The sequence below is a fragment of the Podarcis gaigeae genome, assembly GCF_964106915.1.
Source record: "Podarcis gaigeae genome assembly, chromosome: 8".
NCBI lineage: Eukaryota > Metazoa > Chordata > Lepidosauria > Squamata > Lacertidae > Podarcis > Podarcis gaigeae.
The window spans coordinates 81070482-81097172 of record NC_139684.1 but is presented as its reverse complement, the minus strand read 5'-3'; the positions used below and the strand labels follow the sequence as shown (position 1 = coordinate 81097172).

Sequence of the window (26691 nt, the reverse complement as noted above, 5' to 3'; positions counted from 1 at the left end):
CAATTTTGTTTACATTTTCATACGCGGATTTAAATGTAAATATTTTTCTATTTACATGTATGTATATGACAAAAGAGCCTTGTGGAATTTTAACAAACGTATTATGGCATCGGCTTTTTGTGGACTTCATCAGACACTGTGGTTCTGAAAGTTTGCAGAAAGCTGATGCCTTAATTAATGTCGTCGCTCTTACAAGAGCCTTTGTAGTTTTGGCCTTCTGGTAATTTAGATGTATAAATGCAAATTTAGAATTTAGATGTCACAACTAATCTTCCGTCCAAATCACCCCAGATAAACACTTCAATTAATTTGCGCCGCATCCCAAATCACCCTCTCTAATCAGTTACCCTTTCATTCATTTCTCCCTAATTAACTTCCCCAAAGACCCTGCTCAAAATCAGTTCAGTTCCCCTTCATTTATTCCCTTCATTATCCCAAATCATCTCTAGATAAAGCCATCTGAAATTAATTTATTGTGCCCAAATTAATATCCTGCTCAGCAATCCAGAACATTGCCAATTTGATTCCTCCTGAATTCATTGCCAACCCAGAAACGCTGGGGGAACTCAGGAAAATATTTGGGGGTCTCTGCCCTATATGCCCACCCACAGCAATGCCTGTGTGCTCAAAAGTTCATTGGGAAGGGTTCTCTAAGGATACGATGTTTGAAAACGGCTCCTCTGGAGGGTGGGGGGGTCAGTGGTGAGGTCGGGATTGTGAATTATGTGGGGAGCCAATGGTGGAATTGGTGACTGATGATAATCTGTGCAGGGAGGTTTTGGAGCCTGGAGTCAGCACTATGGAGAGTGGAGGGCTGGAATTAAGTAGTAATAATCAATAGCGCTTCTGTGCACACGCAAAGTGTATTTTGCACCCCTGAGAGACCAGGGCATGCGCCAACACATCTGAGAACGCAGAAGGCTTGTTTCTTGGAAGAGGGCTGCTTATTTTCTTATTTTGCAGCTTTGTTAATTTTAGATCTAGTAAAGTAAATAAAGACATCTTTGGGGAAATACTCTTAGTCTTACAACATACTTGAAAGCAGCACAAGGATGAACATTGTCATTAAACCTATTATTCCGAAATATTGCAAACCTGCCCCCCCTATTTTTTCCATGAGCGGGTGGCGCTGTGGCTTGCTGATCAGAAGGTCGGCGGTTCGAATCCCCACGATGGGGTAAGCTCCCATTGCTCGGTCCTTGCTCCTGCCAACCTAGCAGTTCGAAAGCACACCAAAGTGCAAGTACATAAATAGGTACCGCTCCAGTGGGAAGGTAAACAGCATTTCCGTGAGCTGCTCTGGTTCACTAAGGGAGCTTAGTACACCGGCTCCCTCGGCCAGTAAAGCGAGATGAGCGCCGCAACCCCAGAGTCAGCCACGACTGGACCTAATGGTCAGGGATCCCTTTACCTTTACCTTATTAGGTTGATCTATATGTATTCTTTTGCAATAAGTTAATTTAATCATTATAGACCAGCTCCCCCCCCCCACAAACCTTTCACATATAGTAGGAGATACACAGGAGAGATGCTTACTGTATTTTCAGAACCAAAAAGTGCCCAAGTCTTCCAGCAGACATTATCTCTAAACCCAGATGTGTGAGAGTTGTTTTCCCCCTTCTTCCCCCAGTTAATAATTTTACTCTGTATATTTCCTCTTTCACTTAGCCAACGTAATTGGGGAGATTCCAAAAGGTGGGGGGAGTTGCTGTTCATCTCCTTGGTCAGAGTCCTTCAAGGTCCCTGATGCTATTTAGCATCTACATGAAACGATTGGGAGAGGCTGCCCAGGAATTTGAGGTCGGGGGCGGGGGGGGGGTTCCATCTGAGGCCAGAAAGGCCCCGGAGATCCTAAAAGGGCCAGATGGGGACTCACAAGCCAAGACGTAGGTTGTGTACATCTAGTCCAGCACTGAATTTTTAGCGCCACACTGAAATTTGAGAGCCCCAAGTCCACCGCTGCCATCATGCCTAGCAGATTTCTCCCAAAGAATCCTAGGAACTGTAGTTTAAGGATGCTGGGAATTGTAGTTCTGTGAGGGGCAAACTACAGTTCCCATGATTATTATTTTTTTTTGGGGGGGGACCATGTGCTTTGAATATGCATTAGATGTTGGGTGTGTAGATATCCTTTCTTCTTCTTTGGCGATCACTTGTAGCAGAGTAAGATTGTCTTCCATAAACAAGGTTTTAACAATGAGTCCGTAAGTGACTGTGGAGGCCAATTCTGGATCCACACATCCTTCCACAGGGGGGACATTGGTTTCTGGGTGGGAGTTGATCACAGTGTGGATTTGCCAAGCGTGCCTTCCTCTTAGCACGTTTCTCCCTTGCGTCCTGAGTTCGAGTGTCTTCAAAGCCCATGACACCTTTAGTAAAGGCTGTTCTCCAACTGGAGCGCTCGCAGGCCAGTGTTTTCCAGTTGTCGGTATTTATACTACATTTTTTTAGATTTGCCTTGAGACAGTCTTTGAACCTCTTTTGTTGACCACCAGCATTACGCTTCCCATTTTTAAGTCCGGAATAGAGTAGTTGCTTTGGAAGACGATCATCAGGCATCCACACAACATGACCAGTCCAACGAAGTTGATGTTGAAGAATCATTGCTTCAACACTGGTGATCTTTGCTTCTTCCAGTGCACTGATATTAGTTCACCTTAATCTAGCGGACAATGCAGAAGGGATATCTGTTGAGGAGCAGGAGAGAGATTTCAGGATTAGGCATGCAGCTGGTTCTAGACAGGACCACACAGTCATCTTCTGGAAGAGTTCAGGCTTGCAGGCTGGAGCAGTGGCGTAGCGTGGGTTGTCAGCACCCGGGGCAAGGCAAGTAATTTGTGCCCCCTAACCCGTGGATTTTACCTCTGCCAGGTAGGGGCAGAGAGCTGTGAGTGCGAGCGCGCGCCCCCCCAGATGTTGCGCCTGGTGCGGCCGGCCCCCCCTGCACCCCCCACACTACGCCACTGGGCTGGAGCCATCGCAACTCTTGGGACATCATGGTTGCAGCTATGTCTAGGAGCAGAGCTGGATTTAGGTTTGATGAGGCCCTCAGCTACTGAAGGTAATGGGGCCCTTTATATGTCCAGCTGTCCTTTGTCAATAACAAATGGTCGCTGTTTTTTGTGTTGAATAGATGCTATATGGTAGTTTATGGACCTAATAGGTTTCTAACACCATTTGCAAGTAACATAATATATACTTTTTCAAAGTAATTGTTGAACTGAAATACAATTAAGAAATATATTAATAGTGAAATACAGGTGGTGCCCATTAATTACATCACAGGAGCCTAAAGGTAAAGGTAAAGGCAAAGGTACCCCTGCCCGTACGGGCCAGTCTTGCCAGACTCTGGGGTTGTGCGCCCATCTCACTTAAGAGGCCAGGGGCCAGCGCCGTCCGGAGACACTTCCGGGTCACGTGGCCAACGTGACATCGCTGCTCTGGCCAGAGCCAGAGCCAGAGCCGCACACGGAAACGCCGTTTACCTTCCTGCTGGTAAGCGGTCCCTATTTATCTACTTGCACCCGGAGGTGCTTTCGAACTGCTAGGTTGGCAGGCGCTGGGACCGAGCAGCGGGAGCGCACCCCGCCGCAGGGATTCGAACCGCCGACCTTTCGATCGGCAAGTCCTAGGCGCTGAGGCTTTAACCCACAGCGCCACCTGCATCCCCTCTCACAGGAGCCTACACAACACAAAACACTATTGCTATATGTAGGTTTTATTTTTTATGTTATATTTTGGAAATGTACATCCAGGTTTTTTTTCCCTTTAATTTTTTGGGGGCCGCCAAGAGAGTGGGACCCTAAGCTATAGCGTGTTTAGCTTATACGTAAATCCGGCAGTGTCTAGGAGTGAATTTGCACAGCACTGGTTAACATGCCAGCTAAGTTGTTTCCTTTTACTGGAACAAACAACTTCGGTCTCTGCCGCTCGTGCCTTGATCGCATCCAGATTAGATTACTACATTGCATCTGCGTGGGGACAGTCTTCAAAAAGTTTCCACAAACCTCAGCCAGAGAATTGACTGTGGTTTGCGAAACTTCTGTTTAATTTGCCTTAGCTTCAGTGCTCAGTTTGAAGTGCTGCTATGAAGCTCTAAAACGGTCTGGGACCAGGCGATTTGATGGGGCCCCTCTTCCGCCAGCCTGAACCTGCTCACCCCTTGCATGCGAAATCTGAGACTTTGATCTCAGGCTGAGATTGTTCCTCAGGGCCTTCTTGGTTGTGGTGCCCGGAACATGGAACTCAAGCTTGACTGGCTTTCCTCCCTTCATGGCTTCCCAGCCACCTGTAAAAAATGAGCCAAGTTCTTGGTTTGAGCTGAGTTTTCTTCTTCCTCTTGCCACGAATGCATTTTAGACAGTCTTTCAATTTTATTCCATTTTACTTTTGGATGCGATTGGAGGTTTTTTACTTGACTGCTTCTTATGTGAACTGCTTTGAGCACAGATGTATTTATGGAAACTCCGGTATATAAATAAATTGCGGCTATTATTACCATGACCATTTCTTTGTTACAGCTATACTGTACTGTGTATTTCACTACTGTGGTACCTCAGGTTAAGTACTTAATTCGTTCTGGAGGTCCGTACTTAACCTGAAACTGTTCTTAACCTGAAGCACCACTTTAGCTAATTGGGCCTCCTGCTGCTGCTGCGCCGCCAGAGCACGATTTCGGTTCTCATCCTGAAGCACTATTTCTGGGTTAGCAGAGTCTGTAACCTGAAGCGTATGTAACCTGAAGTGTATGTAACCCGAGGTACCACCGTATTTGGGGTTGTTGCTTTTGTTTACCTCCAAGCTGCCTTGGAGACCAATTTGAGCAAAAAAGAGGTAAAAATACAAGTAGGCTGTATAAAGCAATATTAATTTCTGGAGTGGCACCCCCTCCAAAAAAAATCTTTGGCACCTGAAAGTCTAGATTTACTGTCATAAGATTCCATGTGTTTCATTACAGCACACAAAGCATCAGCTTGAGTGACAGCTTTATGCATAAAGAAAAGAACGACACTCTGCACTTGCTCAGAGGTCCTCTCTTCTTATTTCTAGGTCTCAATCTTGGTGCTTAAAAGTGGATAGGCAAGGGGAAGTATAACTTCATTTGTATTTTAAGGGGATATGATATTGTTGTTATATTGTAATGTAACTACAGGAGCAGGAATTGATAAATTGACAGCTGATGGATAATGGGAAATAAAAAATAATACAAATTAAAAAATAATTGCAGATTGTATATATGGACTGAAATGTGAGTTAGAGATAAATATACAATATTTATGCAAGGGGGAAAACTAGGGATGCATCTAGGAGGAGGAAGCTATTTTGGCAATTTTTTATTAAATTTGATTTAATTTGGCACTGATCTGTTAAAAAATTGGAAAACTAATAAATATTATTTGGCAAAAAAAGAGAGGCTCCGGGCCTGAAATCCGGGTCCAACGAAGCCCTGCGCAAAGGAGGACTGAGTCCCAGCACCTCGCTTTTTAGAAACCAAGCCCCGAGGGAGAAGGGAGGGCGTAGGTGGGGGGGGGGCGGATCTCGGCGCGGAAAAGCGGGACGGCGGTGTGACTGCAACCCCCTTTACCTGGGAGTAAGCTCCGTTGAATTCAACAGGGCTTACTTCCGAGGAGAGGGGGCTCGGATCGCGCGCCGAGGTGGCGACCGTCTCCCCTCCGGCCTCCGCCGGCCGGGGAGCCGCTCACTCGCTCCCTCTCCCGCAGACCCGGGGGGCGCGGCTGGGGCTGGCGCTGAGCCGCTGGGGGCGGGCCGGGGGGCGGGCCGTCTCGCCGGGCCGGAGGGGGCGAGCTGGCGGCGGCGGCTGGGGTGCCGGAGTCGCTAGCTGCAGCTCCTCTCGGACGCACCAAAGGCGCACCATGGGCTCCGCTCGCTCCCCGACGGCGCTCCCTCTGCGCGGCCTCGTGCTGGGGCTCTTTCTGCTCGCCTGCTCAGGTAAGGGGGCCGGGGAAGACCCCCGATCGCGGCGCAGCTGGCGGCGGCGAAGGCTGCTTCTGCCAGCCGGGAATGGGAAGGGAAAGCGGGAGCCCGGGCGCGCGCGCCCCGGGGTGAGAAGAAAGAAAGAGACCGAGCGCAGCCGCCGGGAATGGCAGCGCAGCTCGCCCGGGATCTCCCTGCGCTTTCGGAAACCCCCTTCCCCAAAACACCTCTTTGCCCACCGAGGAAGCTTCCCCGGTCTTAATTCCTCAACCTCCGCGCGTTTAAGCGTCGGATCCACCTGCTCTTCTCCGCAAGTCCCTCTCTGCCCAAGTTTCTGGCAACTTTTACGCGTCCGCGGGAGGAAAGATTTGGTGGCGAAGAGGGGTGGGGGGGTCGCCTTGCACCTGCGATCTGCCCCCCTATTTTTGGAAGCATCCAGCCTGCCACCTCGCCCCGCAGAAAGGTCTCTTTTCTTTCTCCGTGCGTTGCGTTTTGTGGCAGATGATCCTTCTTTTCTACCCGATCCCTTTTAGCCAACCACCTTTCGGGACCAGGAAAGGCGCCATGCGTTCTCTTCTCCAATCCCAGCGAAGAGAGAGCCCCAAATGAATGGGGCGGGGTGGTGGGGTTGGCGGCGGCCAGGTTCAGTTCTAGGGGAGGTGGAGAGGAGGGGGGGGGGAACCTAGTAGATCAGGGTGGGGTGCAGGGGCTGGGAATAGTTCTCTGTGTTACTGGTTAGGTATCTCTTCTTTGCAAGGAATTCAGCTTAGTAGTTGGAAAAGTCTGGGGTTGGGGTGTAAGCGTCTCCTAATGGGGACCAGTCAAAGACCCCATCTGTGCCTGCCTTCTCCATCCTCCCCTCTGACACCACCCGCATTCTGCACCACCTCTCCAATTAATATGCCACAGAGCCCCTTGGCAAGATCTAGGGTCCCCCTTGGGGTCACCGCAACATAAAGTGTGTGACCCCCTTCTTTCTCCCCCCCCCCAACTCTCTGCGCTTCCATCTTCCCAGGACTGCTGCTGTTCCCTGCTCCCCCCCACCCCACTCATATCCTCCCCATTCTCTCTTGGCACCGATCCCCGTTTCCTGGCACTCTTTCTTGCTCAGCGGTGACTTGACCGTTCTTAAGTGACTCATGGGCAGGGTGAGGTGATTTGGAACGTAATTAAGGGAGGAAAAATAATGTGCGCGTTCCTTACCCCCCCCCCCGTCAAATACAGAAGAGGAAATGTGGAGAAGGATGCCATCCTGGACTCAGTTGCACCTCTTTTCGTCCACACACACACCAGATGGTGCTATTTTATTCCAGGCTAATTTAACCTGGAATAAATCCTGAAGCCCGGTTCTGTGCACATTCTTGCTCGCTTGTAGTAGGAAGCTTGCATTTAAAAAGCCCACCCTTAAAACCTCAGCCATCTGGATTATGAAAGGTGTTTAGTCCTTATCATCTCAAAAAAAAGCTGTTTTGAGTGCTCTCTGGAGCATGAGGATTAATACAGAAGAGTGCCTCTGGGCATGTGCAGAGTTTAAAAAATATATCTAAGGAACCGCTCAGCCCACCTTTACATATTTGGGATTAGGACACTGAGCTCAGAGGGTGTGGCTTTTACACAGGGGTGAGATCAAGCACCTCTAATTCTTGCTACTTGAAAAAAATAAACCAAAAACTACAGTCCTCCTCATTGGCTTTCAGTCTTCCTCATTGGAACTGTAGCAAAGAATGGCTCTAGCGGCCTGAGATTCAGAAAACAAGCTCTGCAGAGCCTTTTCGCTTGGGTTCAAAGTTACCCCTCAAGTACACTTTCCTCCCCCACTCCCTTTCAAATCATTTTTTTTGGGGGGGGGGCCTTTCTCTCAGGACACTGGGTTTTGCCCCACCCTGCCAACACCCCCTGAGTCATGACCTCCTCACGTTGGATTTTGTAGATGCTAGAGGCTGGCACACAGGGAAGGATGTTTATACAATCTGCTCTTAGGGAGGCGGATGGGCTCGGATGCTGGAATGGTGCTGGGTTGGGTGTGGAGGCCTCTGCTGGAATGAGGCAGGGGGTGCCCAGAAGAGTGGAGGAGGAGGAGGTGTAACTCAGTTGTAAGTCTCCCCCAGTCCCCTTCCCCCATCTTGGAGTACTGGGAGGGATGCTCTTACCCAAACAAGACTCAGCTCGCTGTTTGCTCAGCCCCAGCCTCTTTGCATTCCTGGTCCCCTGCGTTAGCTTTTCCCAGCCTCCTGGGCTCTTCAAGAACCGCTCCCTTTACCCCTCCGAGCAGTGGCTGAGATTGCTGCTCCAAGGCACCTCTGCCTCACCCCAGGCGGAGGCAACAGCAAGCACCTTGGGAGAGGATTTTGGGGGGTGTCCCTCTAGTCCCCCCCCCTTCCCATCCAGAGCACCCTTTAGAAAAGGAGGTGTTCTGAGACTTGAGCCCCTGTGAAAACCACATATCCGGTTATTATCAGTCGGTAAGCTTCTTTTATGGCAGGCCCCTTTAAGAACCCATTTTGTAAAGTGCTTAATTCATCTGATCTGGCGAGCTTAGTCTGGGCATCCTTCATAATCTTGAAGTATTTTCTCCAGGCCCAGAAGTATGAGATCAGGGTGGCTCTCCTGGTTTCCTGACTGGTGGGGAGGGAAAAAAGAGAAGTCACTCTGCACATGCTCACTACAGCCATCGCCACCATGTTCCAGAATTCAATCTTGGCTGAGATTTCAGTTCTCACGCAGCCCCTCTTTAGGCGTATCCTCCTCCTCCTCCTTCAAAGATTTTTACCCTTTTGTGTACATAAGAGCCACGAAAATCAATAAATTACAGCAATTAAAGCCTCTCCAGGTACAATTTCAGCAACTACAGCAGCCAGAACATTAAAAAAGGAGGGCAGAGAAGTCAATATCGATAGCAAATGCCAGGATAAACAGAAAGGTCTTTAACTGCCTGCGAAAGCAGCCCATTGCCACGGCTTTGCTGATTTCCATTGGTAGCTCATCTGCAAAACGGGTGCCACCACAGATAAGGCCATCCTCTGAACCCCTGGCCAACCAGGCTTCAGGAAACGGGGGTCCGGTCTGGAGGGCTTCACGCATAGATCACCCTGAGCTGTGTTGGGAAAGGTGATCTTGGAGAGAGCCTTGTCCCAAACTCTTTCAGATCTTTATAGGTCAAAACACGCACCTTAAATTGGATCTGTGGCAGCTAGCTGGCAGCCACGCCCTGGGTGGCATAATGTGTACTGGGCACGATTCCTGGTTTCTCTTATCAGCGTTCGCAGCTTCAAATGACAAGGGACCGAGATAAGGAGTTTCATTTACTTCAGTTTAAATTAATATCGGCAACTGCCTTTTGGATTTAAGGCTGCATTTTAAGAGTGTGTGTGTGTGTTTTATTAATGCATGCTGTCTTAGTGGTGTAGGATATTTATTACAAATTACATGAATATATACTTTTTAAAACAAATGTCTTATTGTATAAAATGGGAGGCATTAACTAAGAGTTCCAAATGCAATGCTATATGCTTAAAATGCATTAGTTGCTCGTGACGCCCATTGTAAATCTCCTTGCACTCTGCTAATGGTGAGCATCAAGGAGCTGTGCAGACAGAATTGTGGCATCAGCGCATGGGGTGAGGAGGGTTTTATCTAGTCCCCTGATTACTAATGGGGTGCAGACGTGCTGTGAAATCATCCCCAGCTACTGTGTAGAAGCAGTGCAGATGGCCAGCTCCCCATGAGGCCGTATATCTGCCCTAATAAGTCCCAACTTGCTGAATTGAGGTGGTTAAAGAGGTAAGGAGATTTGATTTCTTGCAGATGCAGGGGTCCCTGTCCTTGTTCATGGTGATGAGGGGCAGGATAAAGGGAGGAGAATAAAGAAACTGCAAAGCTCAAAAGCGTGATGCAGAAATTGGGTGTCGTGTTCTCCAGCGGTGCGCTCATACAAGCCTAAACGGGCTCCTCGACTGTGGTGCGTGTAGCATCGTGGAAGAAGCCTTGAGCCCTTGAGGGGGTAGATAGTTGTTTTTGCTCCCGCTGCTTCATTTTTTAAGCCTGCAGTTTACAGCTGCTGTGTTGTTTTTACGCCGTTGCGTTTTTATGACGGTTTTGGTGGGTGGGTTTGAACTACGTTGTGGATTCCTAACATTCTTACGGGAAGGCAGCATAAATAAATTGTTGTGGGAATTTCTGGCTTGTTTTTTTAAAAATGAGTTTCTAGTCCTCATGGAGGTGGAGAAAAATTTAAGAGTCGAAGGAGGGACTAGCTTGCAATTGGCTTCTCAGTAGTTATTTTCTTGCTTTCTTTATGCTGCTTCTCCTTTTTAGAAGTAGCTGCTCTGCTTACCCCGAACCCCACAATTCGGTCACTCGGTCTTCTGACCAGTGCCTCTCCTCACCTATAGTTTGGAAGAAAAGAGTGGAGAAAGAAAATGAGATTTGCAACCCAGTTTGTTTGTTCTGAAGTGAGTCCCCTGTGCTCAGTGAAACGTATTCCCAGGTAAATGTGCGTAGAACTGCAGCCTCCGTGTCTATTTTGGTTCTCAAGAGGATGGAAAGTTAGGAGTCAGATACCAAGCTGACAGATCTCTGCCTGGGGAGATGGTGGCGCTTGGATTCTGCGAGATGCCTCTTCCAGGCTCAGCCTCAGGGCATTGTGAATGAGACCGGTGTGAGCCTGCTGCCTTTTGCCCAGCCCATGTGTGTGACATTTGAGGTGTGAAAATTGCCTTGGCTCACTGCGTAATGAAACAAGACTCGGAGCAGCTTTCCACAAGTGGCATGAAGGATGCTAGAAATAATTGCCTCTGCATGGGAGCCGTGCATGGAGCACACCATGTCCTGCTGGGAGCTGCAAGCAGAGTGCATGCATGGCCACATTCGCACCAACCGTTGAAAGTGCTATGATACCACTTTAAACTCCGGGAGCTGCAGTTTGTTAGGGGCACCGAGATTTGTCAGGAGACCCCTGTTCCCCTCCCGGAGCTATAATTCCCAGAGAGGTTTTAACCGTCAATCCCTCTACACAGTGAACTTTGGGAACTGTATCTCCCTGAGGGGAACAAGCCATAACAAATGGCAACTCCCAGAATCCTTTGGGTGGGGAACCACGGCTGCTTAAAGCCCTTTAAACATGGTGCGCATGGGGCCTGTGTGTGGCAGCGAGGGGTCAGGCAGTCGTGGCAGCTCTTCCACACAAACAGCTTGCCTCATGGGCTGACCCTCACGCCCAAAGAAGCCCGGGTGCCGCAGGCCCATCATGGCTCCCTCAGCGATGGGGCTACGTTTTTGTCCATTCGGGGGCACCTCTCATTTCTTTTCCAAATCCTGCCCGCTTGCTTCACATCCGCACAAACGCTCTCCCCTGCCAGAGAGAAAATGTGCCTGCCAGGAGGCGGCTAAGCGGTGCCGGTGACAGAATATGCCGCTCTTGTGTGCCAGCCGTGGCACTCACAGTGCCATGCTGCCAACTCTGGGCTCTCTTCCTCCACCTTCTCCCCCTCAGCCTGATTCCCTGATAACATCTCTTATATCCCTGAGCCAGAGAGAGGGAAGACAACCGGTCTGGCCACTTCAAGGGGCCCTCAAAGCCCAGAGCAGCGGCTGGGGGCTGGGCGGCTGTCCTTGCAGAAGGGGAGTTGCCAAATCCGCCCTTCAGGCCTACCTAAGGGGGCAGCGCCCCGTCCCCTATTCCCTTGGCAACCGTCCTCTGCTTTGTTCCCCTGCCTTTCCCATCAAGGCCTCTCAAAGCCCCTTTATGCGGTGGCTTCTGTGGTTTCAGGTGTGTTGAGGCCTGTTCCGTCCCACAAGGAACGCCTTTCATTGAAAGGCACCTGCCCGGCTTCCTTCCTCCCTGGGGCAAGGCCTGTTTTCGTTCCCCTGCTGTCTTTCTCTGCCTCTCCCTTCCCGGCGCCCATTTCTCTCTCTCTCTTTCTTTCCCCCTCCGTTTCTCTCGCTCTGCCTGACTCCTTCTTCGCCCGTCCATCCCCTTCGCCGCATTGTGTTTATCTGACCAAGCGTGTAAACTTCTCTTCAAATCGCAGGCTAGAAATTAATGTGCGTGATTCCTCCCCTTCAAACACACATGCGTTTATCCGTGGAAGAGCCTGGGCAAAGATTGTCCGGTAAACTCAATCAGAAAGGACACTTGACGTGTGTATTTTGACTTCTGGAGCGCTTTTGTGCGCGAACTGGGCTTTGTGTGCTGCTTCTTCTAAGTAGCCATGCTGTCGCAGGGAACCCCAGGGTCCTGAAAATCCTGTTCCCAGACCTATGGTCTAAAGGCTCTGCTAGAAATTGACCCTGGAACCTTTTATTTTAAAACGCTAAGGCTAAATGCGGAGGCAGGTGTCTCTGAGCACGTGCAGAGTGCCTTTATCTTATCCATAGCTTGCAGGTTTTGCAAGGTTTTGGGAGCCGTGGTTGATAAGCGGTTTGAAGCCACCACACAGAAATATTTGCGTTGTCTTCTCAGAGCTGCGGAAAGAACCCAGGAGTTCTGGCTTTGATTTTTCCCCCGCTTGGAGCTCCCCTTCTTGCTCCTCCTCCTGCTCTCAAATTCCTGAAAGTTCCCTCTTCCTTTGCTCTATTTGGCAGCTCCCACACCAGGCAAACTCCAGTTCTCCCCCATGTTAATTAGCTGGCTTCATTAAGCGTGTCTGCAGGCGCCCCAGCCCGGCTGGGATGCTGAGCTGATGCACTGCCCTGGGAGCCAGGGAGATAAACAATGTGCCCAGCAGCACCGCCTTGCCTTTCATCCTTAGACTGGCACTGTGGGGTGGGGTGGGGTGGGGAGAAAGCTCAGAAAGTCCTTGCTCTAGCACCAGCTTGTGGTTATTTCTAGACCCCGGGGCTTTTTTTAGCTCCTCTGGGGATTTGGGGCTTATCCCCCCAGGCAGCTCTGGGCTGGAGCTATTCATAGCTGGGCATTTGGTCTGTGGGAGCTGGGAAAGAAAGCGTCCCTCGCTGTCATTTGCTCTGAACGTGACGCTGAAGAGCAAAGGAACTTTGTCGGATTCCAGCCCCCTTGCTCCCACCCTCTGGAATCCATGTGCCGAACATAGCATGCATGCTACCTGGCGTGCCCTGGATCCGCGGGAAAGCTGCGCCACGGGACTTGGTGTGCGCATGCAAACCGCAGGAGAGTCTGTGGCGCAGACACACATGTCACTACATGTACTTAGAAACATGCTTAGGTATGTGCCACAGGGGACGTTTGCTGTGGGTGTGTGCATGTTCTGCGCTTGATTTTTAAAAAAGCAAAAGCTCTTCCGAGGCAATCCGGATTCTGCAAGAGGATGAGCTGAATTCTGCGACCTGTGTACATTATACACATTAAGTAAATATTAAATCATGCTTCCCCGATCTTGCAGAATTTACTTTGCAGAATTGTGCAGAATTGACTTTGCAGAATTGTGCAGAATTGTGCTTCCTCTATGTCACACAGAGGAAGAGAAATCTGCCAGGCGCTGAAATTTACAACACATTAAAACGTGAAATAAAACAACCCGGAATAAAACAAGTTCAAGCTACCAGGAAAATATTTCAGATCCTTCTTAATAATAATAATAATAATAATAATAATACAGTGGTACCTCAGGTTACATACGCTTCAGGTTACATACGCTTCAGGTTACATACGCTTCAGGTTACAGACTCTGCTAACCCAGAAATAGTGCTTCAGGTTAAGAACTCTGCTTCAGGATAAGAACAGAAATCGGGCAGCGGGAGGCCCCATTAGCTAAAGTGGTGCTTCAGGTTAAGAACAGTTTCAGGTTAAGTACGGCCCTCCAGAACGAATTAAGTACCACTGTAATAATAATTTATTATTTATACCCCACCCACCTGGCTGGGCTTCCCCAGCCAACCTGATCCACAGACATTGCCAGGGAGTAATGATGCAGAACATCGCCTGCATTTTTATTTTTTTAAAAGCTGATTTCTGCAGATCAGTTGTTGCTAGAGGCATGGGGCAACTATCCCGAACCTGGTGTGGGTGGCTTCCAACAAAATATTAAAATACAGTAATGCATCAAACATTAAAAGCTTCCCTAAACAGGGCTGCCTTCAGATGTCTTCTAAAAGTCTGGTAGTTGTTGTTCCCTTTGACATCTGGTGGGAGGGCGTTCCACAGGGCGGGCGCCACTACCGAGAAGGCCCTCTGCCTGGTTCCCTGTAACTTAACTTCTTTAAGTGACATGTTGCTTTCTCCCTATTTATTTAACTACTTATCTTATAGAGCTGCCCCACAGCAAAAGGGCTCTCGGAAGGCAATGTGGGGTAGTGGTTAGAGTGTCGGACTCAGACCTGGGGGATGAGAGTTCAAATCTCCACTCAGTCCTGACACTCACGAAGTCCGTCACAGCCTCTTGACCTACCTTGCAGGGTCGTTGTGGGGGATTAACCGAGGAGAGGGACAAACTATGAACCCCTTGGGGAAAGGGGGGGGGAGAGAGAAAATGCAATGAATAAGCTCTTCTCCTTACCTGCTTAAGATCGCCAGAGGGCCAGCCAGATGGAGATTTCAGTTGCCAACCTGGCACCCAGAGATCTCCACGTGGTCGCAATTGGACCAGCGCCAGTAGCAAATTGGATAATTTCTAACACCCCATCAGGACCAGTAGCTCTGATGCTGCAATGCCGGAGGCTGCATCCAGCATTTCTTTGGTTGCACATGCTGTCAGGATGGGAGTCCCCAAACTTCCTCTCTCCTTGCTAAGTGAACTTTTCTAAGCCTGCTTTGTTCAGCAGCTGTTGCTAAGTAAACTGGGGAACTCACTATCTCCAGCCTTCCATCCAGCCTCCCCTTGACCTTCTTGCCATCTAGCCAAGATGTTTCTCTTCCACCATGCATCTGGCCTCTCAGGTTCAGTTTTTTAGCAAATCGACCTTTTTATTTGCACTGCATTTCTACGCTGCTCCCTTTTCTTGTTTTATTGATTGCCAACATGTTACAAATTGATTTTGCAGTTTTTAAAAACTGTTGTTAGCTACTCTGTGATTGCAACAGAAAATCAGCTCAAATAAAAGCGAGCCAAAGAATAAATATGAACATTGCAATATGTTTTTGTGCCAAAGCTGGACACCCTTCCTAACTGGCGCTGTTAGGGCTAGGGTGATGGTGAGAATTGCTCCTCTGGTGAGAATTCACCCTTTTCTAGATCAGGTGTAATATTATAGACTTGATTACGTGTGTGTGGTGGGGGAGAGTGGGCAGGAAAATGGAGGGATGGGTCTGTGGACTGCAAAACTGATTTCAGCTGCAGAACTGATTTCTTGCTTGTCCTTGGAATTATAGTGTTGTCGAGTTGGGAGGGACCCCAAGGTCATCTAGTTCAACCGCCTGCAATGCAGCTGTCCCTTGGTGGGCTCGAACCACTGACCTTCTGGTTAACAGCCAGACACACTGACCCATGGCGCTTTTGCCTGCACATCTGGTTTCCTTACATACCACATCAAGCTTTCTTTCCCTCTAGGCTGTGTGTGTATATGTGTGCAAGCATGATATTATCGTTATTCTTGTTATAAAAATCTTAATTTTATGGCAAGGAAATCTGGTTTCTGTAGAAGTGGAAATAAAAATCAATTGATTGGCACCCATTTTTATTTTCAGTTCTACAGAAACCAGATTTTTTTTTTAAAAAAAATTATACATATTTTATTATTTCTTTATTGTGTATTACGCCTTTCTCCCAAAGCAGGGCCCAAGAATAAATTAAGCAGATGCAACTTTAGAGTGGGGAAAAATCAAAGAAAGAACCCTATTAAACAAATAAGTACAGTGGTACCTCAGGTTAAGTACTTCCGGAGGTCCGTTCTTAACCTGAAACTGTTCTTAACCTGAAGACCATTTTAGCTAATGGGGCCTCCCGCTGCCGCCGCCAGAGCACAATTTCTGTTCTCATCCTGAAGCAAAGTTCTTAACCTGAAGCACTATTTCTGGGTTAGCGGAGTGTGTAACCTGAAGCGCATGTAACCTGAGGTACCACTGTAAATCGATCGTGCATTGTGCGATTTACGCAAAAAGATACACATGCATGTCTTCATTTTTGTTTTCAAGTGTCCAGATATTCAAGGCATCATTTCATATTCTTTCAAAGAGGACCGGGAAAATGATGGAGAGGCAGCTATGGAAATCCAGTTTCTGTAGAACTGGAAATAAAAATGGGTGCAAATCAATTGGTTTGCACCCGTTTTTATTTATTATTTCCCTAATGTGTATCACCCCTTTCTCCCAATGCAGGGCCCAAGAATAAATTAAGCAGATGCAACTTTAGAGTGGGGAAAAATCAAATAAGGAACCCTATCAAACAAATAAGTAAAACTATCATGCATTGTGCGATTGACGCAGAAAGATGCACATGCATGTCTTCATTTTTGTTTGCAAGGGCCCAGATATTCAAGGCATCATTTCATATTCTTTCATAGAGGACCGGGAAAATGATGGGGAGGAGCTATAGGACACTGTGGGGGAGGGAGGAAGCCTGTAGGTTATCATGGTTGGATACTAGGAAAGATAAAACAATGCGAGGGGGACTGAAGTTTGCCTCTTGATCTTTGGTACCTCTTCATATACTGCAAGGCTTCTCACCAGCCACGAGGGCTAGCCAGTTTTCTTTAACAAAGGAGGGAGGGAGAATCCCAGGATGCCAAGTCTTGAGCCGGCTGCCCAGCGCTGCAGTTGCAAGCCCAAATCCCAGTGGCGCAGAAACGTCGCGTTCTTTCTGCTCCCATTAGTCCTTGGCTGCTCGTCTTCCTCTGGGTTCTTCCTCCTTCTCCCTCGCCCCCCCCGCTCTTCCTCCCCCCCTCCCTGTTTTTATTCCTTGGTTGTCCCTGGCTCCTTTTTCATGGCAGGCCACAGCTGTTCCCTGGGTCAGCGGCACCTGTTACTGTTTAATCAGCCTCCCCTTTCTCAGTAACTCCTTCGTCTCCGCCACATACCCCCCGGGACGACGTGGAACCCACAAGGCTAGCAAGGGAGATCCCTCCCTCTGGGGATCTGCAAATAGAGAACGGCCTGTGTGATCCACTTCTAGGACTTCATCAGGATCCTCCCCTTTTGCTCTTTTTAGAAGTGACTAAATAGCCGTGCTTCTCAAGTCGCTAGGAGGCATGACATAGAAACATGTGCATGGCCTCAGGATATGTCCTTGGAATCCTGCACCTTCTCTCCTTCTGCCCCATGTTTCTTCTTTTCCTTTCCAGAAGTGGAATTCAGGTGCCTTTTGAAAATCAAACTGTTTCAGCAGGCCTTTGGCCTTGTTGGCTGATGATCAGCGTTCGAAACTCTCACTGTTTTAGGCGCATTTTGGGAGCATCATCAGCGCAAGCAGTTTCTGAGCTCTGAGCTCAGTACTGCGCCTAAGATTTCAGATGAAAACTGCAGAGTGGAAGGAAAGGGGGACCTTTTTTTGCCTCCCCACTTCCAGCTACTCTCTGAAGACTGGAGAAGAGAGATTCTCTTAAAAATATTAGGGGGGTGGTCAGGGAAAGGACTAGACCATGTGAAAAATGAACACAATATTTTAGCTGTAGTTCACTCACTTTCAACTTTGTATTCTTCTTCTAAAAAAGCTCACCTAGACATTCCTTTGTTGTGCCCATAACCTAGGTTTAAGCTGCCATATAGCCCCTAGCTTTCATATCTCACTTTCTAACACGGATGATGATATATTTATTCCTCGTGCCCCAAGAAGTCTCTTATCTAAGTGGCTGTTTTGCATTTAATTTTTGTGGGGTTTTCCTGGTGCATGTGTGAGAGAGAGAGGAAGAGAGAGAATTGTTCTGTACGCCATTCTGGGAGGCTGAGAAGCAGAAACAGACAGGCGACATCAATATTCTAAGTAAATAAATAAGCGTGCTGCTGGGCTCCCCAGCATCCTGCCTGACGGAGCTGTGTCCTAAACGCCTTTTCATGCTGTGACTGCAAGTCAGCTACTTGTAGACGTCTCCTGGCTATGCATGTGGCGGGGACAGGAATCACCACTCTTTATGTGTTTCTCTGTTCTGTCCCTCCTCCTCCTCCTCCTGTGACATGAAACCATATCAAGGTGCATGTTCAGAACAGCTAGCTTAACCCATGAAGCTGCTTTAGGGTAGGTCTGACCATCTCAGCACTCCTCTGGAGATTTGTTTGGCTAATAAAGAGTTAACACCAACTCACTCGGTGTGATTTACTGCGGCTCGCTTCACAGGCAGACGTCTTCTCCATCAGCCTTCCTCAACTGGGCGCCCTCCCAGCTATTTTGGACTATGACCACTCCTATTCCTTGGAGGAATTGTGGGAAATGGATTAAATCAACGAACACCTGGAGGGCACCAGGTTGGGGGCAGCTTTTCTACACCACCTGCTACCTGATCCTTGTAAACTGGAAATGCCAGGGATTTAAATGGACTGTGCCAGCTTGTACTCCCTACCACTGAGTTGTGACTGCCCCCTCTTAAGTTTAAGGGACACGGGTGGCGCTGTGGGTTAAACCACAGAGCCTAGGATTTGCCAATCAGAAGGTCGGCGGTTTGAATCCCTGCGACGGGGTGAGCTCCCGTTGCTCGGTCCCTGCTCCTGCCAACCTAGCAGTTCGAAAGCACGTCAAAGTGCAAGTAGATAAATAGGTACCACTCCGGCAGGAAGGTAAACGCCGTTTCCGTGCGCTGCTCTGGTTCGCCAGAAGCAGCTTAGTCATGCTGGCCACATGACCCGGAAGCTGTACGCCGGCTCCCTCGGCCAATAAAGCAAGATGAGCGCCGCAACCCCAGAGTCGGCCACGACTGGACCTAATGGTCAGGGGTCTTTACCTCTCAAAACCTTTCGATGAACTCTTGCCCGATGGGAATCATTGCAGTGACTTCTCCCACATGCCACCCTTGCAACTTTAATATATCTGCGTGTAAGCGGCTGGCTAGGAAAACCTGGAGGAATTACATGTTGCAATTTAACTAAATCTTCTGCTGCTGCAGCAGCAGCTCCCTGTTTGGAAGCCGAGTCATGTTTACGGTCTCTCTTTCATTCCCCTAATGCATTAAGACGCCGCGGCCAAGAAGGTTCGGAGAAACCGCAAGCCAAGCATGCCTTTCCATCTCGGTCCCATCCATTAGGAGCCTTCCCTCCAATTGGCTGATTAACCTGCAGATTATATGGTTTCAAGCTTTTCAAGGCCAGATAATATGGAGGAGTCCTAATCCGTGTTTGCAATTGGGGTGGTAATTCTGGATTAATTAACACAGAGCAGGAGAGTGTGACATTGAGGTTGCTAACAAATGCTTCCTCCTTGTTGATGTTTTCCAGCAACAGGTTTTCGTCATTGCTTTGTTTATGTGACAACTTGTTCTTCCTCCAAATTTGAGGATGTGTCTTCTGCTTGGCCAGAGAGGTGTTGTCCAGTCTCTGTCCCCTTTATCAGCTTTGCGTCCCCCCACAAAAAAAGGACTTGTTTGGGATGATAGCAGCTTGATGGGCAGGAAAAGCAGAGCATAAACGCTTTAGCGAATACATTAATGTTCAGTGGCAAGCATCTAAGCCACCCAGATTGTTTCTCTTTGCTTTGGAGAGAGTCTGTTTTCGTTCTGCGTTTCACACTACAGAGGTGTAGGGGCTACGCAGTGGCAAAGAAGAGCAGTTCCCTTCTGACGGTCTCCTTGTTTATCGTGGGATCTGTTGCTCTGCTGTGGCTATCGATTAGTTCCTGGGCTCAGTCCAAAGGGCTGCTTTTGATCTCTAAAGTCATTTATGGCTCAGGTCCAGCGTATCTCAGGGACCTGGGCTCCTCATATGAACCAGCCCAAGCCCTTTGTCAGAGGCCCTTCTCTGTGTGCCCCACCTGAGGGCTGTCACCTGGAGGATGGAGTGAGCTTGTCTTCTCCTGCTCCGGAGCGTAGGACCCGAAGCAATGGGTTCAAGTTACAAGAAAGGAGATTCCGACTCAACAAGAGGAAGAACTTTCTGGCAGCCAAAGCTGTTAAGACAGTGGAACGGATTCCCTCGGGAGGTTGTGGGCTCTCCTTCCTTGGAGGTTTTTAAGCAGAGTTTGGATGGCCATCTGTCATGGAGGCTTCAGTTGAGATTCCTTCATTGCAGGGGGTTGGACTAGATGACCCTCGGGTCCCTTCCAACTCTTATGATTCTATGTTTCTAAGTTTCAGAAAGCTGCAGTATGAGTTCTGACAGGAGTGAGGCCCTGTCAGCACATAACAACTCTGCTCAGAGAGCTGCACTGGTTTCTGATATAGGTAGGCAAACTAAGGCCCGGGGGCCGGATCCGGCCCAGTCACCTTCTAAATCTGGCCCACGGATGGTCCAGGAATCAGCGTGTTTTTACATGTGTAGAATGTGTCCTTTTCTTTAAAATGCATCTCTGGGTTATTTGTGGGACCTGCCTGATGTTTTTTACATGAGCAGAATGTGTGCTTTTATTTAAAATGCATCTCTGGGTTATTTATGGGGCATAGGAATTCGTTCATATATATTTTTTCAAAATATAGTCCGGCCCCCCACAAGGTCTGAGGGACAGTGGACTGACCCCCTGCTGAAAAAGTTTGCTAACTTCTGTGCTACCAGACCAAGTTCAGTGTGTTGCTATTAGTATATAAATCCCCACCTCTTCCCCTTGAAAACCGGCTCTTTAGTGCAAGTTCAGTTCCCCAGAGATGCAGATAAACCCTTTGTCATCTTTTAGGCAGCAGGCTAAGACCTTCCTGTTTCCCCATTAATGCCTTTGGTACGTTAATGTTGCATCTTTTTAATGAGGTGGGTAGAAGTGGTTGCTGGATTTTATTTTGTATGGCCGCTGACTTTTCCGTTTTTCCGCTTTTAAATTGCTCCGACGTGTTTCGTTGTGCCCAGCTGCTTTCGAGGCTTTTCAGTTGTATAAAGTGGACCGGAAAATGGAATAAACAGATAAATAACAGCAATAAGAACAGAAAGGGGCTGGGGATAATCAATACTGGGGAGTGAAAGAGGCACCGCACTCTGCACCAAAGCAAAGTGGATTCTGAGACTGGCATACGTGAAGCAAAACGCATTGTCAGCTGTTGTGCATCACATATCGAATCTCCTAGCCTTGAGGATCGACAAGGAACTAACTTCGCAGCGCCATAAATCCCTGCTCCCTAGAGATCCTGACCAGCCCCTACCCCAGCTTTTAAGACTTTGCTGGGCTCTGCCTGCACACTTGGAAGCATAAGCCTGCCTTTCCCCTGATATATAGCTATCTATTTTAAGCTGCTGCATTATGTCGCCATTTCAGAATATTTTAGCCCCTGTACCATGCAGTTAAGGAATATGCAGTTCTGGCTATGATGTCTGGGGCCCGATTGCATGTTTTGTGTCCATTCACGAGAGACGGAAGAGAAAAGCCCACTTTAGGGGTGAAGGTATAGGAAAACCTTGAACCTGCCTGGACAGCTCATTCGATTAGTATATGGTGTTGATAATGCCAAGGTTGCAGGTTTGATCCCCATATGGGACATATTCCTGCATTGCAGGGGGTTGGACTAGATGATCCTTAGGGTACCTTCTAACTCTGATTCTTTCCACTTGCCGCTGCTCCGCTCCCAGTTGTCTCTTCCAAAGATGTCCCCCCTTTTTTCTCTTTTGGAAAGAGCTTTCAAGCTGCAGTAACAGGCTTTTGTGTGTCTTGTGTAATTTGGCACTGACAAGAAAGGGGGGGGGGAAATGAGGCGGGGAGCTGACCTGGCTTTGGAAACTTTAGTTAAAAGAAAACCTCTCTTTTGGACGCAGGTTAGTATGTCGGAAGAGAGGGGTGATATGTCTGGATTATTGCATCACTTCCATGGCTCTCAGAGTTGGGACACTTACAACCTGACACTGTATTGTTTCGATTCCAATTCCCACCGGCACCAACCAACCAGCATGCCCAGTGGTCAGGAATGATGGGAATTGTAGTTCAGCAATACGTGAAAAAGGGACGCGGGTGGCGCTGTGGGTTAAACCACAGAGCCTAGGACTTGCTGATCAGAAGGTCGCTGGTTCAAATCCCCACGACGGGGTGAGCTCCCGTTGCTCGGTCCCTGCTCCTGCCAACCTAGCAGTTCGAAAACATGTCAAAAGTGCAAGTAGATAAATAGGTACAGCTCTGGCAGGAAGGTAAACGGCGTTTCTGTGCATTGCTCTGGTTCACCAGAAGTGGCTTAGTCATGCTGGCCATATGACCCGGAAGCTGTACGCCGGCTCCCTCGGCCAATAAAGCGAGATGAGCGCCGCAACCCCAGAGTCGGTCACGACTGGACCTAATGGTCAGGGGTCCCTTTACCGTTACCTTAATACGTGAAAAGTACCTAGTTCGCTATCCCTGCTGTAGGGGATGAATTCAGGTGGGGAGGAAGAAGGTCAAGATTTGCAACTGAGGTCCTTGGTTTCTTTTCCCACTTTTGGGAAGAGACCTGTAGGGTCTAAGGTGTGAATCTGCTTTGCATCAGGGCAGGAGTTAAGGATCACGTCTTTTTTTTCTTTTTTTCAAACCTGCCATCAAGGTGGGAGGTAGGACTCCTGGGTCCTCTTTTCCCCACTTCTGGGAGATCCATTATTTTTACTAAATGTTCACGCTTCAGGAGCTCTGTCTTCAATTAGCAAAAAGTGTGCTAGAGTTGCAGTTTTGTTTGTTCTGGTGAGGATGGGATTTCTTTCCCAAGTGCATTTCAATCTGTTTTGGCTCCAGTTTTGAAAATGTGCTTGGAGGCGTAGAGGAAAAAAACCTTCCTGTTTTCTTACGGATAGGATGGTTATCTGGAGAGTCCATAAAAGGTGGTAAAAGCTTGGCTGGAGTTGGCTGGACAGAGGTCAGGGCAGGAGAGATTAGGAACTTTCAGAGTTTGGGAAAAGGGGATTGTAGAAGCTAGCCGAGGCATTTGGGGCTCACTGAGAGGCAGTGTGGCATAGCGGTTAAAGCAGCTTTCCCCAGCATGGTGGCCTTTAGACGGTTTGGGCTAAAACTCCCATCAGGATGGGAACTGTAGTCCAAAACAGCTGGAGGGCACTTGGTTGGGGAAAGCTGGGCTAGAGTGCCAAACGAGAAATGACGAGACCCAAGTTCAAATCCTTCCCCAGTCACGAAACCTACCTCACAAGGTTGTTGTGAGTATCAAATTGTGTGTGCTGCCGGAGTGGAGGGTTGTGGAACAATGTGTGCTGACCGCCCTGAACTCCTTGGAGTGAAAGTGGGATAAAAATGTAATAAAAAACATTTCACCCCACATTTTCCTCCACGTTGGCAATGGTAAAAATTCTCTTTTTTGATGCAGGACACGGAGGCTGTACATTTGGAGCACAATCAATGCACACGTAAAGCCTTTAAACATACATAAAATCCCACCAAGAATCTAGGGAACTGTGGTTTCTTAAGGTTACTGGGAATTGTATATGTGAGGGGTGAGATTCTTAGAGGGGAGGCAGTGTGCTTTAAATGTCTGGTGCAACTGATAAAGTTAGATCAGGCATCAGCAAACTTTTTCAGCGGGGGGGCCGGTCCACTGTCCCTCAGACCTTGTGGGGGGCTGGACTATATTTGGGGGGGGGGGAATGAACGAATTCCTATGCCCCACAAATAACCCAGAGATGCATTTTAAATAAAAGCACACATTCTACTCATGTAAAAACACCAGGCAGGCCCCACAAATAACCCAGAGATGCATTTTAAAGAAAAGCACGCATTCTACTCATGTAAAAACATGCTGATTCCCAGACCGTCCATGGGCCAGATTTAGAAGGCAATTGGGCCAGATCCGGCCCCTGTGCCTTAGTTTGCCTACCCATGAGTTAGATTGTCCGCAGGGACTCGTTGCTTTTGCAAATCCCCCGCCCCTTTGCTTTCGCCTCTGCCCTGAGAGAAGTTGGCTATTCTTAGGAGACCCCTCCTCAATATGAATAAAGAGGCTGGCCTGGGTGCACGCCGGCCTCTTTCATCTGCCCTTCCCATGCCACTGCGGGCTGCGTCTGGCGCAGGCTCGGGGATTTGGGGTGGGTGTGGGCGAGGGGGCTCCCTTCCCGGCCTGGGAGTGTCCCCAGCACCAGCTGTCACTGGTCTGCGTCCCCTCTGCGGGAATCCCACTAACAAGGCTAATCTGTCACTCCGGCTTCTCTTCCCCGGCAGGGAAGGCCTAAGGGAGGACAGGGCAACCTGAACCCAGACAGGGCTGAGGGGGCTGGGGGTGGGAGAGAGAAAGATGGCCTGGTTGGGCTCAGATGGGACAGCTTTTGTGTGTGTGCCTCAGAGATGGGGCACCGTGGTCCCCCGGTCTGATATGGGGTGAGGCAGCTTCTGCAAGCAGACATTTTAAGCTAACCAGACAACCCTAACATAGCTTTTTGCAGTGGGAGGAGGTGGTGAGGAGTCACGGATTGGGGTTTGGCCAGAGCAGAGAAAGTTCCCTCAGAATTTGCTTTTAAAAACAAGTAAACAAAACCTTCAAGTGAAATGTAGGGGGCTGTTAAGCTGTCAGAAGTGGCTGGGTATTTACAGTTTGGATATGGTGGTGAGAGGAAATTTAAGAAAGGGGGGAAAAGCAATGCTTCGCCAAATTCTGGGAGAACTAGCACCGGATAAAATCCATTTAGCTGTTCTTTATATAGGGCAATGCGGCTTTAGATGGATGTTAAGATGCGCATTTCCTTATATTTTTGTTTTTCAAAGCACCAGGGGCTCATTTGACAACCAGGGTTCAGGGTCCCCCCCCCCCATTTTACCCTCACAACCACGCTACGAGGCCCACAACAGGCTTTTTTTGTTTGCAAATGTGCCCACTGGCCCCCTCAAAATGGTGATCCCTCGTGTAGCTGAATGTTCCCTTCTACATAAAAAATAAAATTCAAGAATGTGATAACTCCAAAAGCTAATCTGGTTGGAGGTGGCGGGGAGATGAAGAGATGAACACAAACATGGCTATGTGCACATTCCCAATGTGAAACTTGGCTGCTTCACTCTGTTCCTCAGTTTCAATGGAAGATGGTTTGGGGGCAGATGCATCAAAGTGCAGTGTTTCAAAAGAAACTGCAGGATAGAGAGGGAATATAGCAGTTATTTTGTGTGTACTGTGTTTCCAGAACAGTGGTGAGTGAACTCTGGATGCTGACTTAGGCTCCAAAATCTACGTAGTTTTTTCAGTGTTGGGAGTTAACACCTACCATCTCATTGTTCCGATGTGCATGAGGCTAATTTCCTTTGTGTAGTGGAGAGAGTGCCCCTAGGTACATGCAGAGTTCAGTTCCCTTGACGCAGCCACCACAGCCAGTCCTCACTCACCCAGGATCTTAGCAGGGCTAGGTTTCTCCACAAACAAAAGAGCCTTGGTGAATCTCGTTTTGCAAAGTTGGCAGCGTACAAAATGCGTTTCAAGGTCTTTTGCTTGCCCACACACATGGCTAGGAAGGGGGGGATTAACTGCGCACTATTTGCAAACATGTACATGTGCTCATACATTTGTTTGCATGCAGGCACGCAGAAGGGGGGCAGAAAACCATTTCCCCCCCAGTCAGTCACACTTTGGGTTCAGTGAGTTGTTACCAGAAGCACAAGCCTTCCTCTTCCGCCAAAGGGACACTTTTCAGCTGTAGAAGCTCACTTACAAGACGGACATTCTTCAAGGGACTGCCTTAAATCTAGCCTTTGCTTCTAAACCCAGCTGCTAAGATCTGAATCTGAGTGGCAAAACCCTTGCATGGTTCAGCATTTGAGTGAATGGGGCTTCCTTACCTTGCCCTTTCCCAGTCTCAGCTTTTGGGTGTAATGCCAGGAATCCTGGCTGGTTGAAAAACACATTGACAGTTGAGGTCGCTGCCTGTATGTTTTATCACTTGATCTTGTGTAGTTTTCATAAGTAAACATGCGAATTTGGCTCTCGTGATGAGTCAGAGCGCCGTTTCATCTAGCCCGGTGGTTTCCCCCTCTAAGCATCTCGGTCATTTTCTGCTTCAACTTGTCTTTCGAGTGATACCTATGCATTACCTGAACTTTGCTGTGTTGAAGTGGATTCTGGGCAGGTTTTTGTGCGAAGGTTTGGCTCACGCATGGCGTTTGTTGCAGACCTATTGAGTCTTGCTCTGGCCCTATGTAAATGGAAAGGTTGCCCTAGGCAGGAGTGTGTGAAATGACCGAGAGCTCATTTCTGAAAATAAATGCTCAGGCTGAGTGTGTGTTCATGTGTGCTGTGTTCTTTAATTTTAAGAGTGTGACTTGTCCACACTCCCCATTCTTCCCCATTCTTGTTTTGCATCTGGCTCCTCTTGGTGAATGAAGTAGATTCGACAAGCCTGGCATCTGCCCACCCCTTCCTCAGAGCACGCCAATACACCCTGAATCTCTCTCCATTGCAGAGGAATCAGAGAATCATCGAGTCGGGGGACCCCAAGGGACATCTAGTCCAACCCCCTGCAATGCAAGAACCTCAACTAAAGCATCCATGACAGATGGCCATCCAACCTCTGCCTAAACAACCTCCCAGGAGTTTCCCAGCCACAGTGTGAAAAGCCACAAGTCTAGCCTGGATCGCCATGTTCTCTGGCAGAGTTCCTTCCTGGTCTCGCTACCAGAGATATCTTTTAAAACAAAACAAAGCTTGGGGATGTTGCAAGCTGAGCCATGGGACTGTTTACCTACATGAGTAATGGTTCCTCTCCTATACAAGCGGAAGGGCCCATACATAGTTCAGTAGGAGGACATCTGCTTTGCATGTAGAAGGTCCCAAGTTCAATCCCTGGTATCTCTTGGTAGGGCTGGAAATGTCTCCCTTTCTGAACCTCCAGGGAGCTTTTCCTCATAGCTG

General features: G+C 48.6%; 1 protein-coding gene across 2 annotated transcripts in view; it reads left to right on the top strand.

Moving 5' to 3' along the window:
- The first annotated feature begins 5755 nt into the window (after nucleotides 1-5755).
- The window catches only part of BCAM (basal cell adhesion molecule (Lutheran blood group)), a 61923-nt gene continuing 40987 nt past the window's right edge, over nucleotides 5756-26691 (top strand). The window contains exon 1 of one of the 2 annotated variants that reach the window (XM_083753896.1): nucleotides 5756-5949. In XM_083753896.1, the coding sequence (XP_083610022.1) occupies nucleotides 5874-5949 (76 nt within the window). In that variant the 5' untranslated portion in view covers nucleotides 5756-5873. The remainder of the gene's footprint in view (nucleotides 5950-26691) is intronic. The other variant, XM_083753895.1, reaches the window with a different exon arrangement.